Genomic DNA, 26,147 nt, shown 5'->3' with positions numbered 1-26,147 from the left:
ACACACACACACACACACACACACACAGAAAGAATATTATTCAGCCTTTAAAAAAAAAGAAATCCTGCAATTTACAACAACATGGATAAACCTAGAAGACATTATGCTAAGTAAAATAAGCCTCACAAATAAAGACAAATCTTGCATGATTTTACTTATATGTGGAATCTAACAACAACAACCAAGTGGAATGGGAAGTAAAATGGTACTTAGCAGAAGCTGGAGGTGGTGAGAGGGAAGGGGACATGTTAATCAAAGGGTACAAACCTTCAGTTATAAGATAAATAAGTTCTGGAGACCTAATGGATAGCATAATGACTATATTATAGAGTCTATACTGAAATTTGCTAAGAGAGTAAATCTCAAGTGTTCTCAATACATACACACACACAAATGTTAACTATGGGAGGTGATAGCTAAGTTAATTAATCTGATTATGGTAATCATTTCACAATGCATACATATATCAAAACATCACACTATACACCTAAAACATACAATGTGGCGCGCCTGGGTAGCTCAGTGGGTTAAGCGTCCAAGTCTTGGTTTGGGCTCAGGTCATGATCTCATGGTTCATGAGATTGAGCTCTGTGCTGTGAGCGTGGAACCTGCTTGGGATTCTCTCTCCCTCTCTCTCTGCTTCTCTCCACCCTCTAAATAAGTAAACTTTGGGGAAAAAAAGAAGAATATTTTAAAATTTAAAAAAAATCTGCAATGTTGATCTGTCAAAAATAAAATTTGTCAATAAATAAAAAATAAAATATATAAAAAAGAGAAGGGAAGGAAGCCTGTTACCAGCCAAAGGCACAGCACACAGGAAGACAGAAGCAAGAGAGCACGGAGGTCTACTTTAATATGGCTGGAGTTTGAAGGATATGGGAGGGACAGGCTGGAAAAAAGAGGCTGATTTGCCTCTTTTGAATAAATGAATAAAAGAATGCATGCAAAAGAAAAATCAACGTATGCTTTCTACTTGCAGAAAACTTCTACTTTATTTGAAGTAGTACATATTTGCTTTATGTTTTGTATTGTTGGTAAGGGTCAGTAAGAGGCAGGTAGAAATTGCATTGGATTAAGAGCCAGGAAACCCAGGTTCGAGTCCTAACTTTGTTCCTTCACAATTGCTCTTGGAAAAAACTATTAATGTTCATCTAGAAAAATAAGATGTTTGAACTAGATTCACTACAATCTCTTCCTACCTCAAACATCTATTTTCATGCTATAATGGAAGAAGGAAAAAACTACTATAGACAAAGATGGACAAGGGAGACTGTGTAAAATGATACTCTTTAAAAGGAGAAGCCAAAACCAATGGCTGAAAGTTTGTGGGGGTCCAGGATATGGATACAATCTCAAAATATCACCCCACAGATTACTCATTAATTATTAAAGGAGGAAAGCACTTTACACCATCGTATTCTTAGGGGAAAAAAAAAGATTTAACCTTGATTCTTACTTTGAAGGGGGAAAAAAAAACCCAGACAAATCCAGATTGTGGAACATTCTATGAAACAACTAGTCTGGACTCCAAAAATGTTGATGTCATGAAAGAAAAAGAAGGAGAGGCTGCTATTCTAGATTAAAGAACACCAAAAAGATGTGACAATGAAATGACTATGGACTGAATACTGAACAACATGTCTATATTGATAGGAAGTTTCTTGAGTGTGATAACAGTCTCGTGATTTACGAGACTATCCTTATACTGAAGAGACACATGCTGGCGTATTTAGGACTGAAAGTAGTATGGTTACCCGCAACCTACCTTCAAATGACTAGTGGTTCAGGAAAAAAAGATATGTATATATGTATACACACATTCACATATACGCACCTGTGTACATATGTATACATGGAAAAAGAAACACACAGGGCAAAATATTAACATCTGGTGAATCTAGGGGAGGGATAAACGTGAACTCGTTGCACCATTATTTAAACTTTTTCTGTGTTAGAACTCTTTTCAAAAGAAAACACTGCATCAAGGGCAAAAGAGGAGTGACAATGACACAGGCAGAGAAAAGCAAGGTGAATCTTCCATATAGGCAGATGAGAAATAGAGAGGTAGCAAGTTAGAGACTGAAAAGATTTACGAAATAGGAGATATTAATTATAGCACACAATCATAAATGATGTAAGAGTTCAGAGATCAGCAGAGTTTTCGGGGAAAAAAAATGAAATTTTAACTAGGTATTACAGGTAGAGCAGAGTGTTAGATAGGCAGAGAACTAAGTGTCCCTTAGGACAGGAACGTGAGCAGAAGTACTGGCCACGGCACATATACACATAAACACAAGTATGGTGATACAGACACACACATGTACCTATATATTCATGTTACATATATGCAGTTACGAGATTAGCCCTTTTTGACAGAAGGTACACATATGGGCTACAGCCAGACTCTGAAAGGCCTGGGTCCTACACTGTAGGCAATGGGGACTCTTGGGGGCTTTCCATATTTTTCCTCTAAATAATAAAAGTGATGCCTGCATAATTTAGAAAATACAAAAACAGCAAAATATAAGAATTTTTTAAAAGGTAAATATAAAACTCATCTCATCTTTATCATTAACATTTTGGTGAATTTCCTACCATTTTTTCTGTAGCTTTCAAAATGTCGTTGAGACCCTGTTGCTTTTTTCACTTAAAATGACCGTTTCCCCAAATGAACTACTGGGACCTCATCAAAATAAAAAGCTTCTGCACAGTGAAGGAAACAATCAGCAAAACAAAAAGGCAACTGACAGAACGGGAGAAGAAATTTACAAACGACATAACAGATAAAGGGTTAGTGTCCAAAATCTACAAAGAACTTAACAAACTCAACACTCAAAAAACAAATAATCCGGTGAAGAAATGGGCAAGAGACATGAATAGACACTTCTCCAAAGAAGACATCCAGATGGCCAAATGACACATGAAAAAATGCTCAACATCACTCATCATCAGGGAAATACAAATCAAAACCACAATGAGATGCCATCTCACACCTGTCAGAATGGCTAACATTAACAACTCAGGCAACAACAGATGTTGGCGAGGATGCAGAGAAAGAGGATCTCTTTTGCACTGTTGGTGGGAATGCAAGTTGGTGTAGCCACTCCTGAAAACAGTATGGAGTTCCTCAAAAAACTAAAAATAGAACTACCCTACCACCCTGCAATTGCACTACTAGGTATTTATCCAAGGTATACAGGTGTGCTGTTTCGAAGGGACACATGCACCCCAATGTTTATAGCAGCACTATCAACAATAGTCAAAGTATGGAAAGAGCCCAAATGTCCATCGATGGATGAATGGATAAGGAAGATGTGGTAAAAATATATATACAATGGAGTATTACTCAGCAATCAAAAAGAATGAAATCTTGCCATTTGCAACTACGTAGATGGAACTGGAGGGTATTATGCTAAGTGAAATTAGTCAGAGAAAGACAAAAATCATATGACTTGACTCATATGAGGACTTTAAAAGACAAAACAGATGAACATAAGGGAAGGGAAACAAAAATAATATAAAAACAGGGAGGGGGACAAAACAGAAGAGACTCTTAAATATGGAGAACAAACAGAGGGTTACGGGAGGGGTTGTGGGAAAGGGGATGGGCTAAATGGGTAAGGGGCATTAAGGAATCTACTCCTGAAATCACTGTTGCACTATATGCTAACTAACCTGGATGTAAACTTTAAAAAAATAAAATTAAAAAAAATGACCATTTCCCCATGTTATTACAAAAACTTTATAGAAGTTACTCTAGGAGCACCTGGCTGGCTCAGCTGGAAGAGGATGCAACTCTTGATCATGAGTTCGAGCCCTACGTTGGATGTAGAGATGCCTGAAAAAAACAAACACACCACAAATCTAAAAAACACATGTTACTCCAAATGGTTACATCCTATGTGCATATCTAGATTTGCTTAACCATTCCTCAATACTGGATTACTAGATTGTTTATCATTTTTTGCTATTAAAAAAAATTCAGTTCCTCAAAAAATTAAAACTAGAAAAACCCTAAGATTCCTCCAGTGCGCATCTGGGTATATGCCCCAAAGAACTGACAGCAGGGATCTGAACAGACATTTGCACGCCCACATGCTCGGCTGCATTATTCACAACCATCAAAAGGTGGAAGGAACCCAAGTGTCCGCTGATGGACGAATGGATTTTAAAAGATAGTAGGGGCTGCCTGGGTGGCTCCATCAGTTAAGCATCCGACTTTGGCTCAGGTGATGATTTCACGGTCCATGAGTTCGAGCCCTGCGTCCAGCTCTGTGCTGACACCTTGGAGCCTGGAGCCTGCTTCAGATCCTGTGTCTCCCTCTCTCTCTGCCCCTCCCCTGCTCATGCCCTGTCCCTCTCTCTCTCAAAATAAATAAACATTTAAAAATTTTTTAAGTAAAAAGATAGTATATATATAAATGCACTATTGTTTAGTCTTAAAGGGGAAGAACAGTCTCACACACGCTACCACATGGCTGAACCTTGAGGACATTATGCTAAGTGAAATAAGCTCATCACAAAAGACAAATACTGTATGATTCCACTCATGTGATGTATCTAGTGTAGTCAAATTCTGAGACAAAATAGAATGAACGGTGGTTGCCAGGGCCAGGGAGGAGGGGGAGTGGGGAGACGTTGCTTGCTCAACGGGTACAGAGCTACAGTTCTGCAAGATGAAAAGACTTGTGGAGATTGGTTTATACAACAATGTGAATATACTGAACATTAATGAACTGTACACATGAAAATGGTTAAAATGGTAAATTTCATGTCATGTGTATTTACCACAATTTTTTAAAATTAATAAAAGTTTAAAAAATTAAATACATTTACACCAGCACCTCTGTGTTTTAAGTTTTGCGTGATTAGTTCCCGCGAGATTACTGAAAGGGGAGCTAGGAGAGGAAAGGACACATGAGAAGCACCCGGTGCTTCAGCATTGCCTAGGAAGTTTATATCAATTAACACCACCATCAATATTATAGAAGAGTACGTGCCTCACACCCCACCATCAATAATATTCCTTTCAATCATTCAACAATATTTATTGAGCACCTATGTGCCAGGCCCTACTGTGGGCCCTGGAATACAGCAGGGGACAAGACAGACACAAGTCCCTGCCTTCATGGAACATGTTCTGGTGGGAGAGGTAGGCCAAAAAAACACACTTTTTTAATGTAATAAGGAAGCAAAGAATACAGTACAGGGCAAAGGAAGAAAAAAATAAAGGGAAAGCAGGTAAGTATTGCAGGGGATGGACTAAAACTTCAGATAGAAAGACCGCAGACAGCCTCTCTGACATCCAAAGGAAGGAAGGTTCCTGATTTCTTTCTTCCATTTCTTCTTCTTCTTCTTTTTTTTAATGTTTATTCATTTTTGAGAGAGAGAGAGAGTGAGCAGGGGAAGGGCACAGAGAGAGGGAGACACAGAATCTGAAGCAGGATCCAGGCTCTGAGCTATCAGCACAGAGCCCGACGCAGGGCTCAAACCCACAAACTGCAAGATCATGACCTGAGCCACAGTTGGACACTTAACCGACTGAGCCCCCAGGCACCCCAATCTTCCTTCCATTTCTAATTGAGCATTCCCCAAGATTTTGTTTTTATCTCTGCCTTCTGTGGTCTTTTTCCATCTTTAGAAAACATGACTCCTCTTTAATCCAGAAGCATTTTTTGAGCAACATCTAAAATGACTATGTGGAATGTGAAGATGAATTAGATGTATTTCCTGCTCTTGACTCACAATACGTATCACTTTATTCTCTTTACCCCCCCGTATCTTGTTACCAAATTTAGTTGACATAATTTGAAAATTCCTCTTATATTTTTTTCTATTTCTACTGCTACTACTCCTGCCCTTGGTTCCTTTTATTTATGCCTTGTTCAGTGCCCGTTATGTTTTAGATGCTCCATAAATGCATTTTTAAAATATTTCATTTATTTTTTTTAAGTAGGCTCCACACCCATGTGGGGCTCAAACTCATGACCCTAAGATCAAGAGTCGCATGTTCCACTGACTGAGCCAGCCATGTGCCCCTGCACTTTGAATGAATAAATCACATCAATCTGTCCATCTTGATTATTGTGAAACTTTCAAGATGGGTTTCCTTACTTTGTCTATTTTATCAAGCATACCTCTGCCAAGTTGATCTTACTTAAATGTAACTTTCATCTCACCAGTTTATCAAAAAGCCCTAAAATTAAAATAAGAAAATACTATCTGCCATAGATCTTCATGTTTGCTACTAATTGCTGGTTTGGTAAGTGGCGTTAAGAGGTCACAAAGAAACTAATACCCATAGTAATAACTGCCGGTTTGTTGGATTTTAGGTAATGTGAGCTAAACCAGCTTAAGTCGATTAAGGTTCTTTTTTCTGTTTGTTTAGTCTCTCTATGAAACGATTGGAGGCTCTTCTCAAACATCCAGAGATGTCTGGCTGTCCATTCATATTTGAGAGGCTTGTGCTTAAATGCTGGCTGGAAGTTTTCGGTCAAGTGATAAGCTTCTCTGCAGAGTAACTCTGCCAAAACTTTTATGTTTTTTTAAATATCAAGGAACTGAGTAAATAATAAACTTGTCTACTATGCATGGTACTATTTAAGAGCAATACTGTTTGCAAGTAAAGCAAACATCAATCTCCCTTCCTAAAATACTTCATTTTCTTGGGCAGTGTTCGGTAAAAGGAGTAGGGGCAAAATCCATCATTATTTTATGTCAGACTTTAGGGAGTGCCTGGCTGGCTCAGTCGGAACAGCATGTGACCCTTATCTCAGGGTTGGGAGTTCAAGCCCCATGCTGGGTATAGAGATTACTTAAAAATAAAGTCTTCAACAGGTACCTGAGTGACTCAGTGGGTTAAGTGGTTAAGCGGCTGACTCTTGATTTCAAGGTTTGTGGGTTTGAGCCCCACATCGGGCTCTGCACTGAAAGCATGGAGCCTGCTTGGGATTCTCTCTCTCTTTCTCCCTCTCTCTCTGCACCCCCCTCAAATATAAAAATAAACATACAAAAAAATAAAGTCTTTAAAAATAAAAAATAAAATACAGTAAAAACAGGTTTAGGAAAGACACCTAAATGACAGCTAACTTACTCTATAAAGTTTCAGTACACATCCAGAAAAAGAAAGAAAATCACATCTTTTTATCTGAGATAAATGATGTATAATAGGTGTTCTATTTTATAGTATAATCGAACAAGCAAACATAAAAACCTGATCCTCATCGAAGTTAAAATGTCTTTTTATTTTATTTTAGCAAAATGTGTCAGACTGGAAATGACTGAGCTTCAAGCACGAGTGATTCCAAAACATTCCTTTTATTCTTTTGTCTCCTTTCACCAAGCATTGCTGGATCCACAGTGATGATTTCTACATAGAAAAGGAAGCATCAGTTTCCAGAATCAATCTCCAGATGAGAAGTGTTTTGAGATTCCAGATTTATGCTAAAAGCACAAATCTAGCTGAAACTCAACTCCTTCACCAATCTCTGATTTCATAAGGGCAACCAAGGAAGTATCATTCCGGGCAGTCCACATACCAATAGGCAAAATGTATTTTGTCACCTAATAACATGTTTTGAAAACAAATGTGACTCAAACACTTAAATTGTTTTTTCACACACAAAGTTAATTTTACTAAGCTGTTGTGCACGCACATGTGTGCGAGCACAACACACACACACACACACACACACACACACACACACACATCTTGTGAGCTTTAAAATGCTATTCATTTTTCACCCCAAATGCTAAGGATTTTGATGAAGGGGGAAAATGGCAAAACTGACAGCAGGACTGCGTTATGACAAAACACTCTGCATTTCTGGGGCACCTGGGGGCTCAGTCCATAGAGCATCTGACTCTTGATTTTGGCTCAGGTCATGATCTCACAGTTCATGAGTTCGAGCTCTGCATCCAGCTCTCTGATCCCCTGCCCCCTCTCTCTCTACCCCTCCTCCACTTGTGTGCACCCTCTCTCTCAAAAGTAAACAAACATTAGAAAAAAAAGTATGAATTTCACCCAAATATACTGAATATCACTTAATAACTACATCAGTTTTGGGCACCTGGGTGGCTCGGTCAGTTAAGTGTCCAACTCTTGGTTTCAGCTCAGGTCATGATTTCACGGTTCATGGGTTTGAGCCCACGTTGGGCTCTGCACTGACAGTGTAGGGCCTGCTTGAGATACTCTCTCCCTCTCTCTGCCCCTCCCCCACTCATTCTCTTTCTCTCTCTCAAAATAAATGAACTTTAAAAATGTTTTAAAAAATAACTACATCAGTGGTTCAAGTTACGAAGCTTACTTTTAGTAACATTTTAATGGATTTTATTTCCCTCCAAGACATTACAAAATACATGCTTAAAACAGGATGCAACACCGAAAAATATACTTCCTCCCCTAAAACTCACCATCAAGGGGCAGTCATTGCTAGTTAACATTTTGACAAACGTTCTTCTATTCTTGGCAGGTAAATGTATATATACAGGAGCAAGGAAATAAAAATTTTAAAGAAAAAAACCTAAGTGGCCCACACACTAGGATCATAAAAATATTTTACTGACTTGCTTGCAGCAGAAACTCACCCCCCACCCCCAACCAATCCCATGCCCCTGAAGTTTAATAATCCCTGGAGCAAGAAAAATCTCTCTGCTCAGAAATCAACTCTGCAGAGACCAAATTATTCCCGCCACACCTTAAATCAAGGAGTTATACTCGTGGCGAAAGGAAGCAAATCCTGAAGGAGATGAGCAAGCATGCTATCTTGTTCTAGCTGTTTTCAATATTACCTCTCCGAACCTGCTCAAATATTTCCATCTCTTGCATGATTCTCAGGGCCGCCTAAGCCCCAAATGCCAGTCTGCAGAGGCTCCAAGTTGAGTCAGCACATTGTTTTTACGATTGCAGATGGGCAAATGGAAAAACTGAGGCTTTGCACACTCCCATAAAGATCAGATGATGCCCTCAGTCTGTCTTTGCTAGCATGGGAAAACATTCTCCCTCTCAGATTACCAGCCCCTCACCCCACCCCCAACACAAAAAAGAAAGAAAGAAAGAAAGAAAGAAAGAAAGAAAGAAAGAAAGAAAGAAAGAAAGAGAAAGAGAGAGAGTTTCATTTTCTTTTTTCTGGTTACCTGGTACCCAGAAACCTCAAGGTTTATACTAATGATGGCAACATGAAATGCAGAGTGACCATATGCCAGGGTTTTCTCTAGTCTTTAAAAATGACCCAAAGGAAACCCTTGGTAAAATGGCCTGGAAAAGAAAGGCACTACAAAGCCCTTTAGATATTAAACAAACACAGTCTTTTCTGTACTCACCTCCTAGCCCAAATCCCAAATCTGATACAAAGCTACTCTAAATATCAGGCAGATTAGCTTTTAAACTCCAAAACTCCAGCCAGCTGTATTTTGGTCTCTTTGACACATCTCGTACAGCCTTTTTATTTCCTATATCTAATCTGAAATAGAAAAGTTCCTCTCTTACCAAATTTTCTAGAGAATGACATTGTCAATAACCGATAGTGGATTCTTCACTCTATATATATGAAAGTGGCAAATAAAAATGCCTAAAACTTTTGGGAATGCAAACTGGCACAGCCACTCTGAAAAACAGTAGGGAGGTTCCTCAAAAAATTAAAAATAGAACTACCCTACGACCCACAATTGTACTACTAGGTATTCACACATGGGATACAGGGATGCTGTTTCGAAGGGACACGTGCACCCCAATGTTTACAGCAGTACTATCGACAGTAGCCAAAGTATGGAAAGAGCCCAAATGTACACTGATGGATGAATGGATAAAGAAAATGTGGTGTATATATGCAATGGAGTATTACTCAGCAATCAAAAAGAATGAAATCTTGCCATTTGCAACTACGTGGATGGAACTAGAAGGTATTATGCTAGGTGAAATTAGTCAGTCAGAGAAAGACATACCATATGACTTCATTCATATGAGGACTTTAAGATATAAAAGGGAAGGGAACGTAAGGGAAGGGAAGCAAAAATAATATAAAAACAGGGAGGGGGACAAAACATAAGAGACTCTTAAATATAGAGAACAAACAGAGGTTGCTGGAAGGGTTGTGGGAGGGGGGATGGGCTAAATGGGTAAGGAGCTTAAGGAATTTACTCCTGAAATCACTGTTGTACCCTGTGCTAACTAACTTGGATGTAAATTATAAAAAAATAAATAAATTATAGAAAGAATAAATTAATTAATCAATATGCCTAAAATTTTAAAAGAAAATATAAAATTCACTACAATCAAATGAAACAAACATAAAATAACCCCAAAACACTCACATGTTTTTTAAAAAGCACTTTTATATATTTTAAGAGCAATCTGTCACCTCATAAATGAGTTCAGCAAAGTTGCAGGACACAAGATCAAAAACGAACCATATTTCTATTTTTAGCAATGAATAATCTTCAAAATTAAATAAATAAAACAATTCTATTTACAATAGCATCAAAAAGTTAAATTTATTCCTAAGTGTTTTAAATTTTTTTAATGTTTATTTTTGAGAGAGAGAGAGAGAGCATGAGCAGGGGAGGGGCAGAAAGAGAGGGAGACACAGAATCCGAAGCAGGCTCCAGGCTCTGAGCTGTCAGCACAGAGCCCGACATGGGACTCAAACTCATGAACGCTGAGATCATGACCTGAGCTGAAGTCGGACATTTAACCGACTAAGCCACCCAGGTGCCCCCTAAGTGTTTTAATAAAAAGACTGTAAATACACAAAACATTGTTGAAGGAAATTAAAGAAGACCTAAATAAATGGAAAGACATCACATATTCATGGGTGGAAGATTTAATACACAGCAATACTCCCAAAACTGATCTACTGATTCGATGCAATCTCTATCAAAATTCCAGCTGCCTTTATGCAGAAACGGACACGATCGATGAAAAATTCGTATGGAAATGTAAGGCATCTGGGGTGTATGGGTGGCTCAGTTGGTTAAGCATCTGACTCTTGATCTCAGATGATCTGCTGTGAGCAGAGAGCCTGCTTAAGATTCTCCCTCTCCCTCTCTCTCTCTGCCCCTCCCTCACTCTCGCTCTCTCTCAAAATCGACAACTAAACTTAAAAAAAAAAAGAAAGAAAGAAATGTAAGGTATCCCGACAACCAAAACTATCATGGAAAAGAACAAAGTTGAAGAAATTCATACTTCCCAATATCCAAACTTACTACAAAGCTACAAGAACCAAAACAGTGTGTCACTGACATATGTCTTCCTTATGATCTGTATAGATCAGTGGAACAGACATTAGAGTCCAGAAATAAATCTCATGTTTATGGTTAAATGACTTGTGACAAGGATGCTAAGACAATTCAATGAAGAAAAAACAGTCTTTTCAACAAATGGTACTGGAACTACTTGATATCAACATACAAAAAGAGGAAGTTAGACCCCTACCTCGGACCATATACAAAAATTAACTCAAAATGGATTAAAAGCCCAAATATGAGAGCTAAAACTATTAAAATCTTAGACAAAAGTAGAGTCATAAATCCTCATGACCTTGGATTAGGCAATGGTTTCTTACATATGACAATAAAAACAAAACAACAAGAGAAAAAAGGGATAAACTGGACATCAAAATTAGAAATTTTTCTGCTTTAAAGGTTACTACCAAGAAAATGAAAAGACACCTCACAGAATGAGAAAAAAAAATATTTGCAAATCATATATCTGATAAGTATATATGATACAGTATTCAGAATAAAGAATTCTTACAAGTCAATAATAAAGGCAAATAATCCAACTTAAAAATGGGCAAAGGACCTGAAGATATGCAAAGAGCCAATAAACATACGAAGAGATGCTCAACACCATTAGACATTAGGGAAATGCAAATCAAAACCACAATGAGATACTATTTCACACCTACTTGGGTGACCATAATAATTTAAAAAAATTATTCAATATAGTAACAAGGGTTGGCAAAGATATGGAGAAACTGGAACCCTAATACATTGTTGGTGGGAACGTAAAATGGTACATCCACTCTGGAAAACAATTTGGCAGTTTCTCAAACAGTTGAAAATAGAGTTACCATTTGACCCATCAATCCTGCTCCTAGGTATCTACACAAGAGAAATAAAAACATACGTTGACACAAAAACATGTATACCAATATTCACAGCAAATTATTTATAATAGTCAAAAGGTAGAAATAGCCTAAATGTCCATCAAGTGATAAACGGATGAACAAAATACAGTGTACATCCATAAAATGGAATATTATTTGACTACAAAAGGAATTAAATACTGATACATGCTACAACATGGATGAAACGTTGAAAACATTATGCTAAGTGAAAGAAGCTTAGACACAAAAGGCCACACTGTGTATGATTTCAATTAAGTGAAATGTCTAGAACAGGCGAAGCCCTAGAGACAGAAAATAGAGTAATGGTTTCCAGGGAATGTAAGGAATGGGGAATGGAGAGTGACTGCTAACAGGTACAGGGTTTCTTTCTGGAGTAATGAAAATGTTCTGGAAGCAGACAGTGGTAATGGCTGCACAACCTTGTGAATACACTAAAAACCACCAAGTTATATGATATGTGAATTATATCACAATTAAAAAAAAAAAACTTTAAATAACCATTGCTTCAGCAGTAAAATGTCCCTCAGGAGAAATGGAATAATATGATTTCCTTAATATGAGCAAAGGTTAGTTTTCCCAGTATCAAGATTCATAATGTTCAGCAGAATTGAATTTTTCCAGCTACTGTTATTGTACAAAGCTAACAATGAGATTTTTTGCAAAGACTGGCTATTATCGCCCTATCCTAAAACATCAACTATTTTCCCTTTTTCCACGTTCCGTTTCAGTCCGTACACCTGAATATTTTTGTATGCCTATAATCCATGCAAAATAATCAATGTAAATTTTCCCATATTGCTGTGTGGCCTTCACCGTTATCATTAAATGGTTATGAGTTTACATCTAAAAATTTCTTAACTCCTTCCCTCCAAGCTCTGCCTTGAAGTGTTAGACATTTCCAATTTTTCACTCTTTGTAGATAACGTTGCAATACACGAGCAACATGAAAAGCCAACATAGCTTTTTTCTTCTCTTGAATTATACTACTGAATTTAAGATTTCGGGGGGAGGGGGCTAATTACTGAACCATAAGGTAGGACATTGTAATGACTTCTGGTTGCCTTCCAAAAGTACTACAAATTTGCACCGCAATAAGCAACGAAAATTTGCTATGCTAGACACTACCATTTTTTAATGCTTTTGATACAATCAATATGAAAAGATTTTATCAAACTAATTTGAGATCTTCCTTTAAGTCCTCAAACTTCGGTCATTCAAGGGTTTCTAAAATCCACGAGCACTTGCTCTATCTCTTATAAACTTTGTTGTCTTTTTTGGTCACTTAGTCAAAGAGAATGAAGATTTTTATTATTATTATTATTATTATTATTATTATTATTATAGTTGACACGCATTACATTAGTTTCAGGTGTACAACACAGTGACTTGACAACTATACATAATGCTATGCTCCCCACAAGTGTAGCTACCATCTGTCACTATACAATGCCATCACAATACCACTGACTATGTTCCCTGAGCTGTACCTATTATCTCTGTGACTCATTCATTCCATAACTGGAAGCCTGTACCTCCCACTCCCCTCCGCCCATTTTGCCTTCCCCCTTCAGCCCCCTCCCCTCTGGCAACCACCAGTTTCTTCTCTGTATTTATGGCTCTATTCCTGCTTTTTTGTTTGTTCATTTGTTTTCTTTTTTAGATTCAGCATGTAAGTGAAACCATATGGTATTCGTCTTTCCCTGACTGACTTATTTCACTTAGCAAATCCATCCGGGTTGTTGCAAATGGCAAACTTTCATTCTTTTTTATGGCTGAGTAACAGTCCATTGTATGTGTGTCTCCTTTATCTATTCATCTATCAATGGACACACGGGCTACTTCCATATTAGCTACTGTAAATAATGTTGCAATAAACATAGGAGTGCTTATATCTTTCAAATTAGTGTTTTCATTTTCTTTGGGTAACTACTCCGTAGTGGAATTACTGGATTATATGGAAATTCCTTGTTAATTTTTTGAGGACCTTCCATACTGTTTTTCACAGAGGCCACATCAATTTGCATTCCCACCAAGAGTGCACACAGGTTCGTTTTTCTCCACATCCTCACCAACATTTGTTATTTCCTGTCTTTTTGATACTAGCCAGGATGGAGACATTTTTTAATTCAGTGTGCTTACTCTACGGAGGGTAGAACATGTAACTGATTGTTCTGTTTTCCTTCAAAATATGTACACACGTGGCTATCTTGCCCAGTAACAGCAACTGTTAGAAAAGAGACAGAGCCTGGAATTCAATCACAATAAAAAAACTAACACACAAACAAACAAACCTATGATGATGAGCTCCTTTCAAGATTTGGTCATCCATAACAACTATGAGCACAGATGGCTCAAGGTGTCTCCTGACGGGCACTACCCAGTCGAGAGAAAGACCAAGAACGATGAAGAGTCTACAGAATCATCATGCCAAAAATAATGGTTAACTGAGCACTAAGTGCCAGGTGCCACTAGAAGCATTTTTACATTCATTACCACATTAATTCTTACTAATCACCTTATGAGTCAGAAAATGTCCCATTTTACTGTGGAAAAAACAGAGGCTTAAAGAGAGTAAGTTACTTGTCCAAAGCAGATCCAGGAAGAGAACATTTTTCTTAACCTTTGCATTAGCAAGTGGTATCTTCCCCGCAGGATGTAAATTCAGAGACAGAAATATTCCCACCTAGGTCTGACAGCAAGGGGCGGGAGGTGGTTAAGTACGGAGAAATGAGGAGTTCCCCATCATTACAGCAGTGTTTACAATCAGTGGTAGCACTAATATAAAACAAGGGAAGACTCAGCACCCCTACTATCCCCATCAACCCCTAAGCCAACCTAATAAGCATATCATGTACAGTGGGTGCTTGTTATTAGTCCCCCAGCTCCCCCTTCCAAAGTGTGCTACCCCTAAATTCCCTCTGCGTAAGCATTCCAGAGTTGCCAGCGTATGTGCTGTTGAAAGAAAGAATACTTCTTAGTGTCTCTCTTTTTCTTGTTTTAAGATTTTATATATATTTTTTACGTAATCTCTACACCCCAACGTGGGGCTCAAACTCACAATCCCGAGATCCAGCCAGCACCCCTGGTGTCTCTCTTTTTCAATGTTGGTAGGATCAGGATTTCTGGTTTGTGTTTGGAGAAAAAGCAGGTGAACAGATAATACTAAAATAAATCGTATTCAATCCTAGTCATCCATTTCCATGTATTGAGTTTAATAAACATTCTTTATATTCCAAGCAAAGCTTACTGGAATGGAAGTTTACTACGAGTTACATATATGCGTTTAGAAGATAGGGCCCCTTAGAAAGAAATATACTACTTTAAACGGAACTAAAGTAAATATCTAATTGGATTCCAGAGGTTTGTTTTTTAAAGTCTAAGTATTTAAAGAACAAATAAAACCATAAATATTAGGTTGGCTCAGTCTATTTTGTGGGTTTTCCTGGTTAATGATATTTTAAACTGTGTTTAGATTTGCTAATAATTAATATTAACTGGTCCCTCCCAGTAGTCTGGAATGTTTCAAAATGTAAATAATTCTGGGCCCTTTGTGAGGAGAGGCAGGTAGTGTGTAATCCCCACAAAAACCAAGAGAAAAAGCAGAATGAGGTCCTTCCATGTTTTGTCCAAACCATACTAAATGAGAGCTAGTATTCACTTACAGTGTCTCCTGGCCTAAAAAGTTCCACGGTCCTATTATCACAAATAACCTTCTCAAAACAGCCATGATTTTCTGTAAGAACTTAACTTATATTATTTTTTTAAAAAATTAAAAAAGGACACAGAGGACAGATAGATGCATGAATGGGACGCATACCTCAAGTGCCTTGATGAATATTTCAATGGGAAATTTACAGACCTATACTGTGAACAAAAATGAAAAGAGCCAAAAAAGTTTCACCCTAAAGTCCCAAATCCAATCTTCATTACTCTCATAGAAGAAACACCCAAAAAGAAAACACATCATTCATGGATATCCAAAATGAGTTAACTCAAAAGAAACACCTTATATTTAATTAGTGAGACTTGAAGCAATCTCAATACCCATTTCTTTTTTTTTTTTATTTAAGTTTTTATTTATTTTGAGAGAAGGAGAGAGCACAGGTGCAAGTGGGGGAGGGGCAGAGAGAGAGAGCGCGGACTAATCCCAAGCAGGCGCCACGCCATCAGCACGGAGCCCAATGCGGGTCATGATCCCACCAACTGTGAGATCGCAACCTGAGCAGGAATCAAGATTTGGACACTCAACTGAATGAGCCACCGAGGTGCTCCAATACCCATTTCTTAAAATACTCTCCTAGTCTGACCTCAGCAGAGTTAAAAAACTCAATCAAAGTGGGGCGCCTGGGTGGCTCAGTTGGTTGAGCATCTGACTTTGGCTCAGGTCATGATCTCACGGTTGGTGGGTTCGAGCCTTGCATCTGACTCTGTGCTGGCAGCTCAGAGCCTGGAGCCTGCCTCGGATTCTGTGTCTCCCTCTCTCTCTGCCCCTCCCCCACTTGCACTTTGTCTCTGTCTCTCTTTCTCTCTCTTTCTCTCTCAAAAAATAAACATAAAAAAAATCAAACAAAGCAATAAAATGAGCTCACACGTTCAGATTTATTTTCTGTGTAACAAAATGCCTATCAAAGATGGCTTGAATCCAGGATGTCAAAAAATATTGACATCAATATCACAGGGCAAAAACCAATGGCAAACCTGAATATTTGCTTTTTCAAGGATGCAGCCACCTTTAACTCTGACTAGAATACCTTTAACTTGGGACCAGAAGGCCTGCCAGATGGAGTGGGAAGCACTCCAGTCTAGAAACAGGAACGTGGATTCTGGTCATGTTGATGCTACTGGCTAGGTGGGTAGCCCTAAGCAAGTCACTTAACTTTCTTTCCTTCTCAGGGTTTACTTTCCCTATTTACAAGGTTGACTAGACCAACGTTTTAGAAATTCACCTAATCATAGGGTAACTGTTAACAATATGCATTCCAAGGTTCCTTCCCTAGATTTTGGTTCAGGATATCTCTGAGTGAGGCCTAGGACCTTATTCTTAATAAGTGATCCAGGGGTGCCTGAGTGGCTCAGTCAGTTAAGTATCCAACTCGTGGTTGCGGCTCAGGTCATGATCTCATGGTTCAGTTCGAGCCCCACGTTGGGCTCCACGCTTCAGTGCGGAACCTGCTTGGGACTCTTTCTCCCTCTCTCTCTGACCCTCCCCTGCTCATGCGCGCGCGCGCTCTCTCTCTCTCTCTCTCTCTCAAAATAAATAAATAAACAAAAAAAAGTGACTCAAGTAGTTCTTATCATTTGGTAAGTTTCACAAACACTGGAGGAGACGATCCTCAAGCTGCCTGCCTTCCACCCCCGATTCTATGCTATCTGGACATTTCAGACTGATGATCTAAAAACACACAAAATTATAATAGCTTAACATTGTTACTGTACAAAATTAAGAAACATACAAGATCAAAGAAGCAAATATATCCACCCACCCATCCCTGACATCATTCATACCTTTAAACACGAATAAAAACATCCTCCTCCATTCTAGGCAAGCAGAACACTTTCTTGGGTGAAGAAAACGTTTTCAACATTAAACTCTCAGCACACCGATATGGCAAGACTTGTGTTAGAGGAAGAGAGAATTGCTTAAGCTAAAGTTTTAAGTGAAAACTACACGTTACACTCTACTCTTGCCCTGCAAGAGCATTACCTGGTGATGCTACCTGCTCCCAGCTAAGAAAAAGCTACACGGAAGCCTGGCTAAGTCCCTAGGAGCTATTAAACTGCATTCTCTGCAGTACTGGAATGCAATGGTGACAAAGCAAAAGGAAAAAACAAAACAAAACAACAATAACCGGTTACTAATTCTTCATATTCAACCCCAGTACAGTCAACTGAGTGGCCAAGAGTTCATGATGTCTTATAAGGAAGGTTTGGTCAGGTCAATGGAGAACCCCTTGTGTCCTTTCGGCATACAAAGGTAGCAACCTTCAATTTAGCTTTTCTTCCCTCTGAAGTATTTTGCTTCAGTTTTTCTGGAATTCTCAGAATCTCCTCATAAGGTTCACGTTTATTCTCTTATTTAGGCTTATAAGTAACTATGAAAGTAACAAAAGAGAAAGAGACTGCAAGGAGGCACAGAGGGGCAGAGTTGTAAACGACGCGCGTTAGCAATTAATTATTATACAGGTGGCATTTACAAAACTGCAAATAAAATCAAGATTAAACCACAAAACTGAGTTTGAGTCATTCTTGCAACAGAAGCAGATAAGAAACAAGAATGAAACATGACTATATAGTTCAGCTATTAGAGAAACAGCTGTAGAGTATTCCATTAATTCCATTACAATGTATAACTAGCATATTATTGCAGTATAAAACATTTTCAAAATGAAACTCGATGCTTTGCACGGAAATAGAATTCTTTAGATTTAGGGTCACACGGGCCAAAAAACTGATTTTGTTTTAATGGCAAGTGGGGAAGCCAACTGTTATGTACAACATCACAGAAGCACGAGGTTAAAAGCCACGTGTATGTTTAAATACATTTCTGTGTCTGTTGCCCAACAAGCTCTGAAGCAAAATGTTTTGACAAAAAAGCAAACTTCACACTCAAAACAGAAATGTAAGATCAGAATCAAGGGGACCAGCGTAATGGTTAAGCATTGGGTGGCTAAGAGCCCGAGTCTGGCTGTCACACAGACCTGAGTTAAAACCCAAATCAACAAATTGCTGTGTGACCTTGAACAAATCTTGTAACCTAAGCCGCAATTTCTTCATTTGCAAAATGGAGAAAATGCTCTGCTCGGCCATTATGAGATTTAAACAAGGTAATTCAGGTAAACCATTCAGCCCTGTACCTGGCACAGTAAATAAATAATAAGCTAACTCTAAAATTAGTGTAATTACTGTCTTCCAACCTCAAGGAAAGCTAAGAGTTTCCAGGTGGCCAGGCAAAAAGTTCTAATCAGTAGAAAGAAGACATTCACATACACTTCTATAAAGGTAGCTTTTCATTTCTTTTCACAGTGAGAACCTTACTTCTCCTCAGTAAAGCATAACTCCCACCAATGATGTACAGCTCTATTAAGGAAAGACTTCAGTGCAGACGTTCTTAGTTGGGAAGGGCAATTTTCAATGAGATCTGGACTAATGACCTAACAGTTTGGGAGTTGCGGTTGGTATTGTTAGGAGAAAGAGGGAAAAAGAGGAAGAAAAAGGCTTCAGACCATCCCACACACCATTATTCAACGGAGAAAAAAAACAATAAAGGTTAACTGTTCACGTTATTTCAAACTGAATTAGAAAATAAAGAAAACAGTATCTGGTGAAATATTTTAACTCAGAGGGAAGAAAGAACTAACACAGCTGTTAGTAAGGTGAAAGCGGCCAAACTCCTCAAAAAAAAAGATCAAGAAAGGGAAGGTGAAAAGTAAGTTGTTCCTACCGTGTAAGTAACAAACACCCACTCTATCCTTTAAGACTATGGCCGAAATTTCCCATTGGCAACCAACTGTCTTAGCCTGCTCTTCCAAATATGCCACTGACTTAGGCATACCTTGAACCTGTACTCTCTTCTTAACCAAATGCATCACTCTGGTTAAGGACAAAAATAAAGTCCTGGGCACTATTTTTCAAAAACGCATGGGAAAATACTAGGAATTCTGTTATCTAAAGGTACTGTGAGAGGTAACGTTGGGGAGAAAAGGTTCCTCCTGAAATAATAAACCACAGGGAATAAGCAGGAATATTCCTCAAGGACAACCAAAAACAGGTTTCAAAATAATGCAAATTTTGAAATTTTGGGGTAGGAGCAAGATCAATGAGTTGCAAGGTGAAGCGCTAAAGCCTCCAAGGAAAAAAAAAAAAAGATACAGAAGTGAAGAAAGGCTTCAGCAGGGAGGACACACTGGTGTTTCAATCCATCAGCAGATGTGCAAAAATTTCAAATAAAAAAAAAACCCATAGAATAAATTATTAAGTCTCAATGTTCCAAAATTTAGCCATAGGAAGAAAATTAAGTATTTCAGAGGCATTTTCAAGCACTGCAAGGTATCTTTCTGTACTAGAGATGTTACTGCAAAATGAAAGAAGAGATTGGTCAGATGCTCTAATTAACAACTCAGCAGTGAAGGGATAATGACACCCCCGAAAAGAAGCTCTGTCACCTAGAGATAATGGACATTTTCTTTTTACTGTTTAAGAATCCAGAAGAATCTCCCTCTGCTTTTAAATGCAAATTACCCATCTCTGAGGCACATTCTGCTCTATTCCTTTATCTGAAAATTACTGCAATGTGATCCCGTTCCAGAGAGGACACCATTCAGCCAGGAAAATGGAATTAGGGCAACCACACGCGCTCTGGGGATGTTCAGATCACCACGTCCGGTGAGCTGTCACCACCTACACACGGCCTTTTTCAGTGGAGAGACCGCTATGAGGGCTCAAAATTCTATCTGAAGAAGGAAAACTTAGTTTTGAGGACTATCAGGTCATTAAAGGTTACATACACTTTTTCATACCTGCACTAGCACCATAGCAATGAAACAGTTCGGCAGCCCTTGGTCTTCAAAAAACCATGTTACTTACTGGAAACTCTCTTTAAAGACAGAATGTCGGTAGGAACAGTATAAGGTGCTATTTGCCGGTTCATGACAATGGTCAAACAAACAAAAAATACCATCACGCAAGAAAGGTGAGCACATCAGACTGTGCGCTTCTCTTCCATGTTAAAACTCCCTCTAGAATAGTAAACACTGACTTGGAAGAAACACTTCAACTTAAAATATCAAGAGATCAAGGTTAAAAAGAACACTTTTAAACCAGAAAAACTGGAGAAATAAATAAACCACAATAGAGGGAGTCATCCCATTGTTAAAGGTTCAAGATTTCCGCCCAAACCACATGTGGTTTTATTCGTCAGATGAATATAAACAAACAGTGAAGAAAGCCAGGCAAGATAGCCTCATAAAAGTTTAACTTACCTCTAGTCTTTCCAAGTTATATATTAGTAACTAACTTTACTTTTTTAAAAAAAACCCTCTTTCCTAGCTAAGTAAGTTACATCCAAATGACTGAATCTTTTTGGTGATACCTGGCTGACCCCATTCCCTATCCTCAAAGGCAGACCTCAATCTGCCCCACAGCTGGCCCGACAACCGGGAACAAAAACTGAAAATGCACTTCCAATCTCTGTAACATCGGTGAATGTTTAAGGAGGAGGAAAAAGACTGTGTTTAGAAAAGCTATTCAAATGTTTTCCAAATGCCTGAGATAAGTACATGTCAACCAGATGGCACAGCATGGCATTAGCTGGCCCTTACTTGCATCTACCCACTTAGAACCCCCGTGATGAATGCCGCAAACCCCTCAAGCCCAGAGGGCCGGCAGTATCATGCACAGAAAATCGAAAGCCTGCGTTTTGAAATGTGAACAAGAGAATGACGGTAGTCTTGGGCTTTTAAAAAACCTAGAAGCGCTTCCTAGTTCAATCCATCCCCAAATCCATGCCACCCTTTCAACTTTGCAATTAAGAGAGAGGAGAAATTCCGGTCAACTCGCCTTGGGGGGTTGGTCTGAGGGTAGAGGGCTCAAGTAGGGAGGAGGATGGAGAGAGAAAGAGCAAGCCAATGAAAGATACCAAAATTTCCCACCTTTCTTAAATTCTTCCAGCATAGCGTCCAACTTGGTGTCATTGAAAACAAAGTGCAAGGGGTGGTTATAAAATTTAGTGATGGTTTTCAGGGGAGTACAGTCATCTGGATCCACGAAGGCCAAGTCTTTGACAAAGAGGAGGTCCACGATGTTGGAGCGCTCCCCCTCAAACACTGGAATACGAGTGTAGCCGCTCTCCATGATCTCCGACATGGTGTTGAAGTCCAGAATGGCTTCGCCGGTGATCATGAAGCAGTCCCGGAGCGGAGTCATCACGTCCTCCACTGTCTTGGTGCGGAGCTCCAGCGCCCCTTGGATGATGTTCAGCTCCTCCTTAACGAGGTCGTTGTAGGGGTCGGTGACCCGGAGCATCTCCAGCAGTTTTTCCCGGTTATAGACAGTACCTATCTCCTGGCCCAGGACGCAGTCCAGCAGCTTGCTAACCGGGTAAGAAGCGGGGAAGGTCATCATCATGAAAAACTTGGTGAGGAAGATGGTGTTGGCCCCTACAGCCAGGCCGTGCCGGGAGCAGATGGCCTGGGGCACGATTTCCCCGAAGATGACGATGCCGATGGTGGAGACCACCACCGCCACGAGGCCGGAGCCGGCGATGTCGTCGAGCAGGATCGTGAGCGTGGTGTTGACCAGCACGTTGCCCAGCAGCAGTGAGCACAGCAGGTAGTTGCCCTGCCTGCGCACGGGCTCGATGCGCTTGGCGTAATTCTTCTCCTTCTCGGTGCCGCAGTTCTGCACGATGCGCAGCTCCATCGGGTCCAGGGCCATCAGCCCCAGGTTGAGGCCGCTGAACATGCCCGACAAGCACAGGAGCAGCGAAATGAAGATCACCTGCAGCCAGAAGGGCAGCAGAAACTTCTTCTCCTCGCCCACTATCATCTTGGTGTCCTCGCCGTCGTGATAAATCCAGGTGGTCTCGGCCCACGGGGGCGGCGGGAGCCCGGCCACCCCGGAGCCGCCCTTGGCCCCGACGGCGCCACTTGCGGACCCCGGGCCGCCGGCGCCCAGGGCTGGCGTGGAGAGCGATGTGCACAGGTAATAGGACTTGCTCTTCTCCATCTTGCGCAGCGGTTTGATCTCGATCTCAATGATGCCCGATGTACGGCGGTTGAGAATGATGTGGGGCAAGATGATGATATCTGAGGTGCGGATGCCGCAGCGCTGGGGGCCGCTGTCCGGCTCTGGCGGCGCGGGACCCCCCAGCCCGCGCTCGCCCGGGCTGTGGCGCCGCCGCTCGTGCTCGGTGAAGGCGATGCGGGACCACGTCTCGTTGTTGATGTTCTGCCCGTACACCCGCAGCTTGACCCGGGTCCGCTCGCTCACTCGCAGCGCCCCCCCTTCCATGAACGACACGTCGTTCGTGTCCTCCAGCCGCAAGCCGATGATCACCGTCTCCTCGTTCTCGCCCGCTGCTGCGCAGCCGCCCGCGCCGCAGCAGCAGCTCAGCAGTAGCAGCGGCAGCAGCCGCCCGGCCGCCGCCTGCAGGACCCCCCGGCCGCGGGCGCTGAGGCTGCGGCGCGCCGCCATCTTCCAAGTGGGCAGTGCGGCGGCTGCCTGCCCGCCCGCCATCTTTACTTCGGGTTCACAAGCGCCACAGCCAATCATAGGGTGGCTGCTCCAGCTGCGGCTTCATCCTTCCCACCCGGCGGCGCGAGCGCAGGCACCGGCCCCTGGGCGAGATTGCAGCGGAGCGTCCGCACACACCGTTCGGCAGTCCGGCTCCCTGACTGACACTGACTCGGCCTGGGCTAGCGGAGGAACCTGGACACTCGAGGGAGGGGGAGAAGGGAGGGGGAAGCGCCAGCGGCTCCCGCGAGAGGCAGCCAGGGCAGCCAATCACGAGCGGGTGCCTGCCCTCCCAGCCAGGGGGCAGGAATGGGGGCGTGGCCATGAGGGGAGCCGCGGACCAATGACAAGGTAAGTGGGTGGGGCAGTGAAGGCCACCGTCCCCCTCAGCACGCCAAGTTTCCAACTGAAAGGCGCGTGACTCTTGTGTATGTGCGAGGGGAGGAGGTGTGGCCAGCTAGAGCCCGAGAGCCAGTCACAGATGAGAACTGTACGAAAGGGGGCGGGGCCCTCAGACTGGCTGCCAATGAAAATGGGCCGTCTGTGGGTCTGGTACTCCCTGAGGGGCCTCGGTAGTAGATGCCCGCACCTGGGTAGGCAGTGTTGGGCTAATATCCTGGGGCGCTAGGCGGTCCGTTTTCGCTGCTCTGCATTGCAAGCTCCCGCAGTGCCCAAAGCTCGTGCGGAGAGGGCTGCCCCCGGAGCGCGAAAAACCGACTAGGAAGGGCTTAAGCTGCCCATTTGCCTGAAAAGCCGGGACAGCGGCCGCGCCACTCTCCTCTACTTGTGCGCGCCGCTCGGCCCAGGATAAGCGGTGGCTCGGTGGCCCCAGTACCTATCGACCCGCTTTTTCTGGAGCCTCACTTCTCCCTAGGGGGGAATGCTCTCACTCTGCCGCTTGTGGTAAGGTGGCACCACCTGCCGGCCACATGGGTACCCTGCAAGGCTTCCAGGTCTGCAAACCCCAAAAGCTGTGCCAGAGGTGGGGAGGTTATAGGGAAGCAGTTTCCCCCACCTTTCCGAGTTGTAAGAATCTCCTCCCTGTGCCACAAAGCTATCGTAATCAAAACAATAGGTAATCGCGTGAAAAAGGCACATCGATCAAAGGAATGGAATAGAGAACCCAGAAATGAACCCACACATATATGGTTAATTAATTTAGGACAAAGGAACCAAGACTGTACAATGTGGAAAGGACAGTCTCTTCAATGAATGGTGTTGGGAAAACTGGACAGCTACATACAAAATAATGAAACTAAGCCACCATCTTACACCATACACAAAAATTAACTCAAAATGGATTAAAGACTTGGATGAAATTCCGAGAAGAAAAGGTGACAAGCTCTTTGACATTGGTCTTAGTGATTTGTTTTTAATTTTGGATCTGACCCCAAAGGCAAGGTAAACAAAAGCAAAAATAAACAAATGGGACTACAACAAACTAAAAAGCTTCAGCAGTGTGAAGGAAACCAACCAAACAAAAAGGCAACCTATTCAGTGAAAGAGGATATTTGCAAATCACTTACCTTTTTTTGTTTTTCTTTTTTTTTTTTTTTTTTTTTTTTGTAAGTAGACTCCACTCCCAACATGGAGCCCAAGGCAGGGCTTGAACTCATGACCCTAAGATCAAGACCTGAGCTGAAATCAAGTCTGACACTTAACCACCTGAGCCACCTGGGGCCCCTGCAAAGCACTTACCTGATTAGGCTTTAATATCCACATATCCAAAATATACAAAGAACTCACACTATTCAGTAACAACAACAAAAAGCCAGACAACCCAATTAAAAAATGGGCAAGAGAATCTGAATAGACGTTTTTCCAAAGAAGGCATACAGAGGGCCAACAGGCACATGAAAAGATGTTCAACATCACTCATTATCAGAGCAATGCAAATCAAGATCACAATGAAATATCAGCTCACACCTGTCACAACGGCTATTCCCAAAAAAGACAAGAAATAACAAGTATTGGAGAAGATGTGGAGGAAAGAACCCTCCTACACTGTTGGTGGGAAGGCAACTTGGTGCGGACACCATGGAAAACAGTATGGAGATTCCTCAAAAAATCAAAAATAGAACCACTGTATACCCAACTGTTCCATTTCTGGGTATTTAGCCAAAGAACACAAAAACACTAATTTGAAAAGATATATGCATTCCTATATTTGCAAAAGTGTTATTTACAATAGCCAAGATATGGAAACACAATAGAATAGTCTTCGGTCATTTAAAAAAAAAAAAGAGGAAATCTTGCTATTTGCGACAACATACATTGAGGGTATTATACTAAGTGAAATAAATCACAGGGAGAGACAAATACAGTATGATTTCACTTACATGTGAAATCTAAAAAACAAAATAAATAAAAACAAACTCATACAGAGAACAGACTGATGGTTACCAAAGGTGGGAGGGGTTAGGGGTTGGGTAAAATGAGGGAAAGATCTCAAGTATATGGTGCTGGATGGTAACTAGATTTATGGTGGTGATCACTTTGATATACAAATATCAAATTATAAGACTGTACACCTGAAACGTATATGTTATTATACCAATTTTACCTCGATAATCAAAATAGATTTCTCTCAAGGGGGCCTGGGTGGCTCAGTTAAGTGTCTGACGTCGGCCCAGGTCATGATCTCACAGTTCATGAGTTCAAGCCCCACGTTAGGCTCTGTGCTGACAGCTCAGAGCCTGAAGCCCATTTCGGATTCTGTGTCTCCCGCTTTCTCTGCCTCTCCGCCGCTCACACCCTCTCTCTCCTTCAAAAATAAACATTAAAAAAAAT

General features: G+C 41.0%; 1 protein-coding gene across 4 annotated transcripts in view; it reads right to left on the bottom strand.

Annotated features, from left to right (window-relative positions):
* CNNM2 (cyclin and CBS domain divalent metal cation transport mediator 2) overlaps window positions 1–23,588 on the bottom strand; it is a 145,192-nt gene extending 121,604 nt beyond the window's left edge. For 2 of the 4 annotated variants that reach the window (XM_045040625.1, XM_023240875.2), the window contains exon 1: window positions 21,776–23,576. In XM_045040625.1, coding sequence (XP_044896560.1) covers window positions 21,776–23,396 — 1,621 coding nt within the window. In that variant the 5' untranslated portion in view covers window positions 23,397–23,576. Of the gene's footprint in view, window positions 1–21,775 lie in introns of all 4 variants that reach the window. The other 2 variants (XR_006587265.1, XR_006587264.1) reach the window with 2 other exon arrangements.
* Window positions 23,589–26,147: the final 2,559 nt, after the last annotated feature.

Source organism: Felis catus, chromosome D2 (genome assembly GCF_018350175.1).
Source record: "Felis catus isolate Fca126 chromosome D2, F.catus_Fca126_mat1.0, whole genome shotgun sequence".
Classification (NCBI taxonomy): Eukaryota; Metazoa; Chordata; class Mammalia; order Carnivora; family Felidae; genus Felis; species Felis catus.
This window is presented reverse-complemented; position numbering and strand designations above follow the sequence as displayed.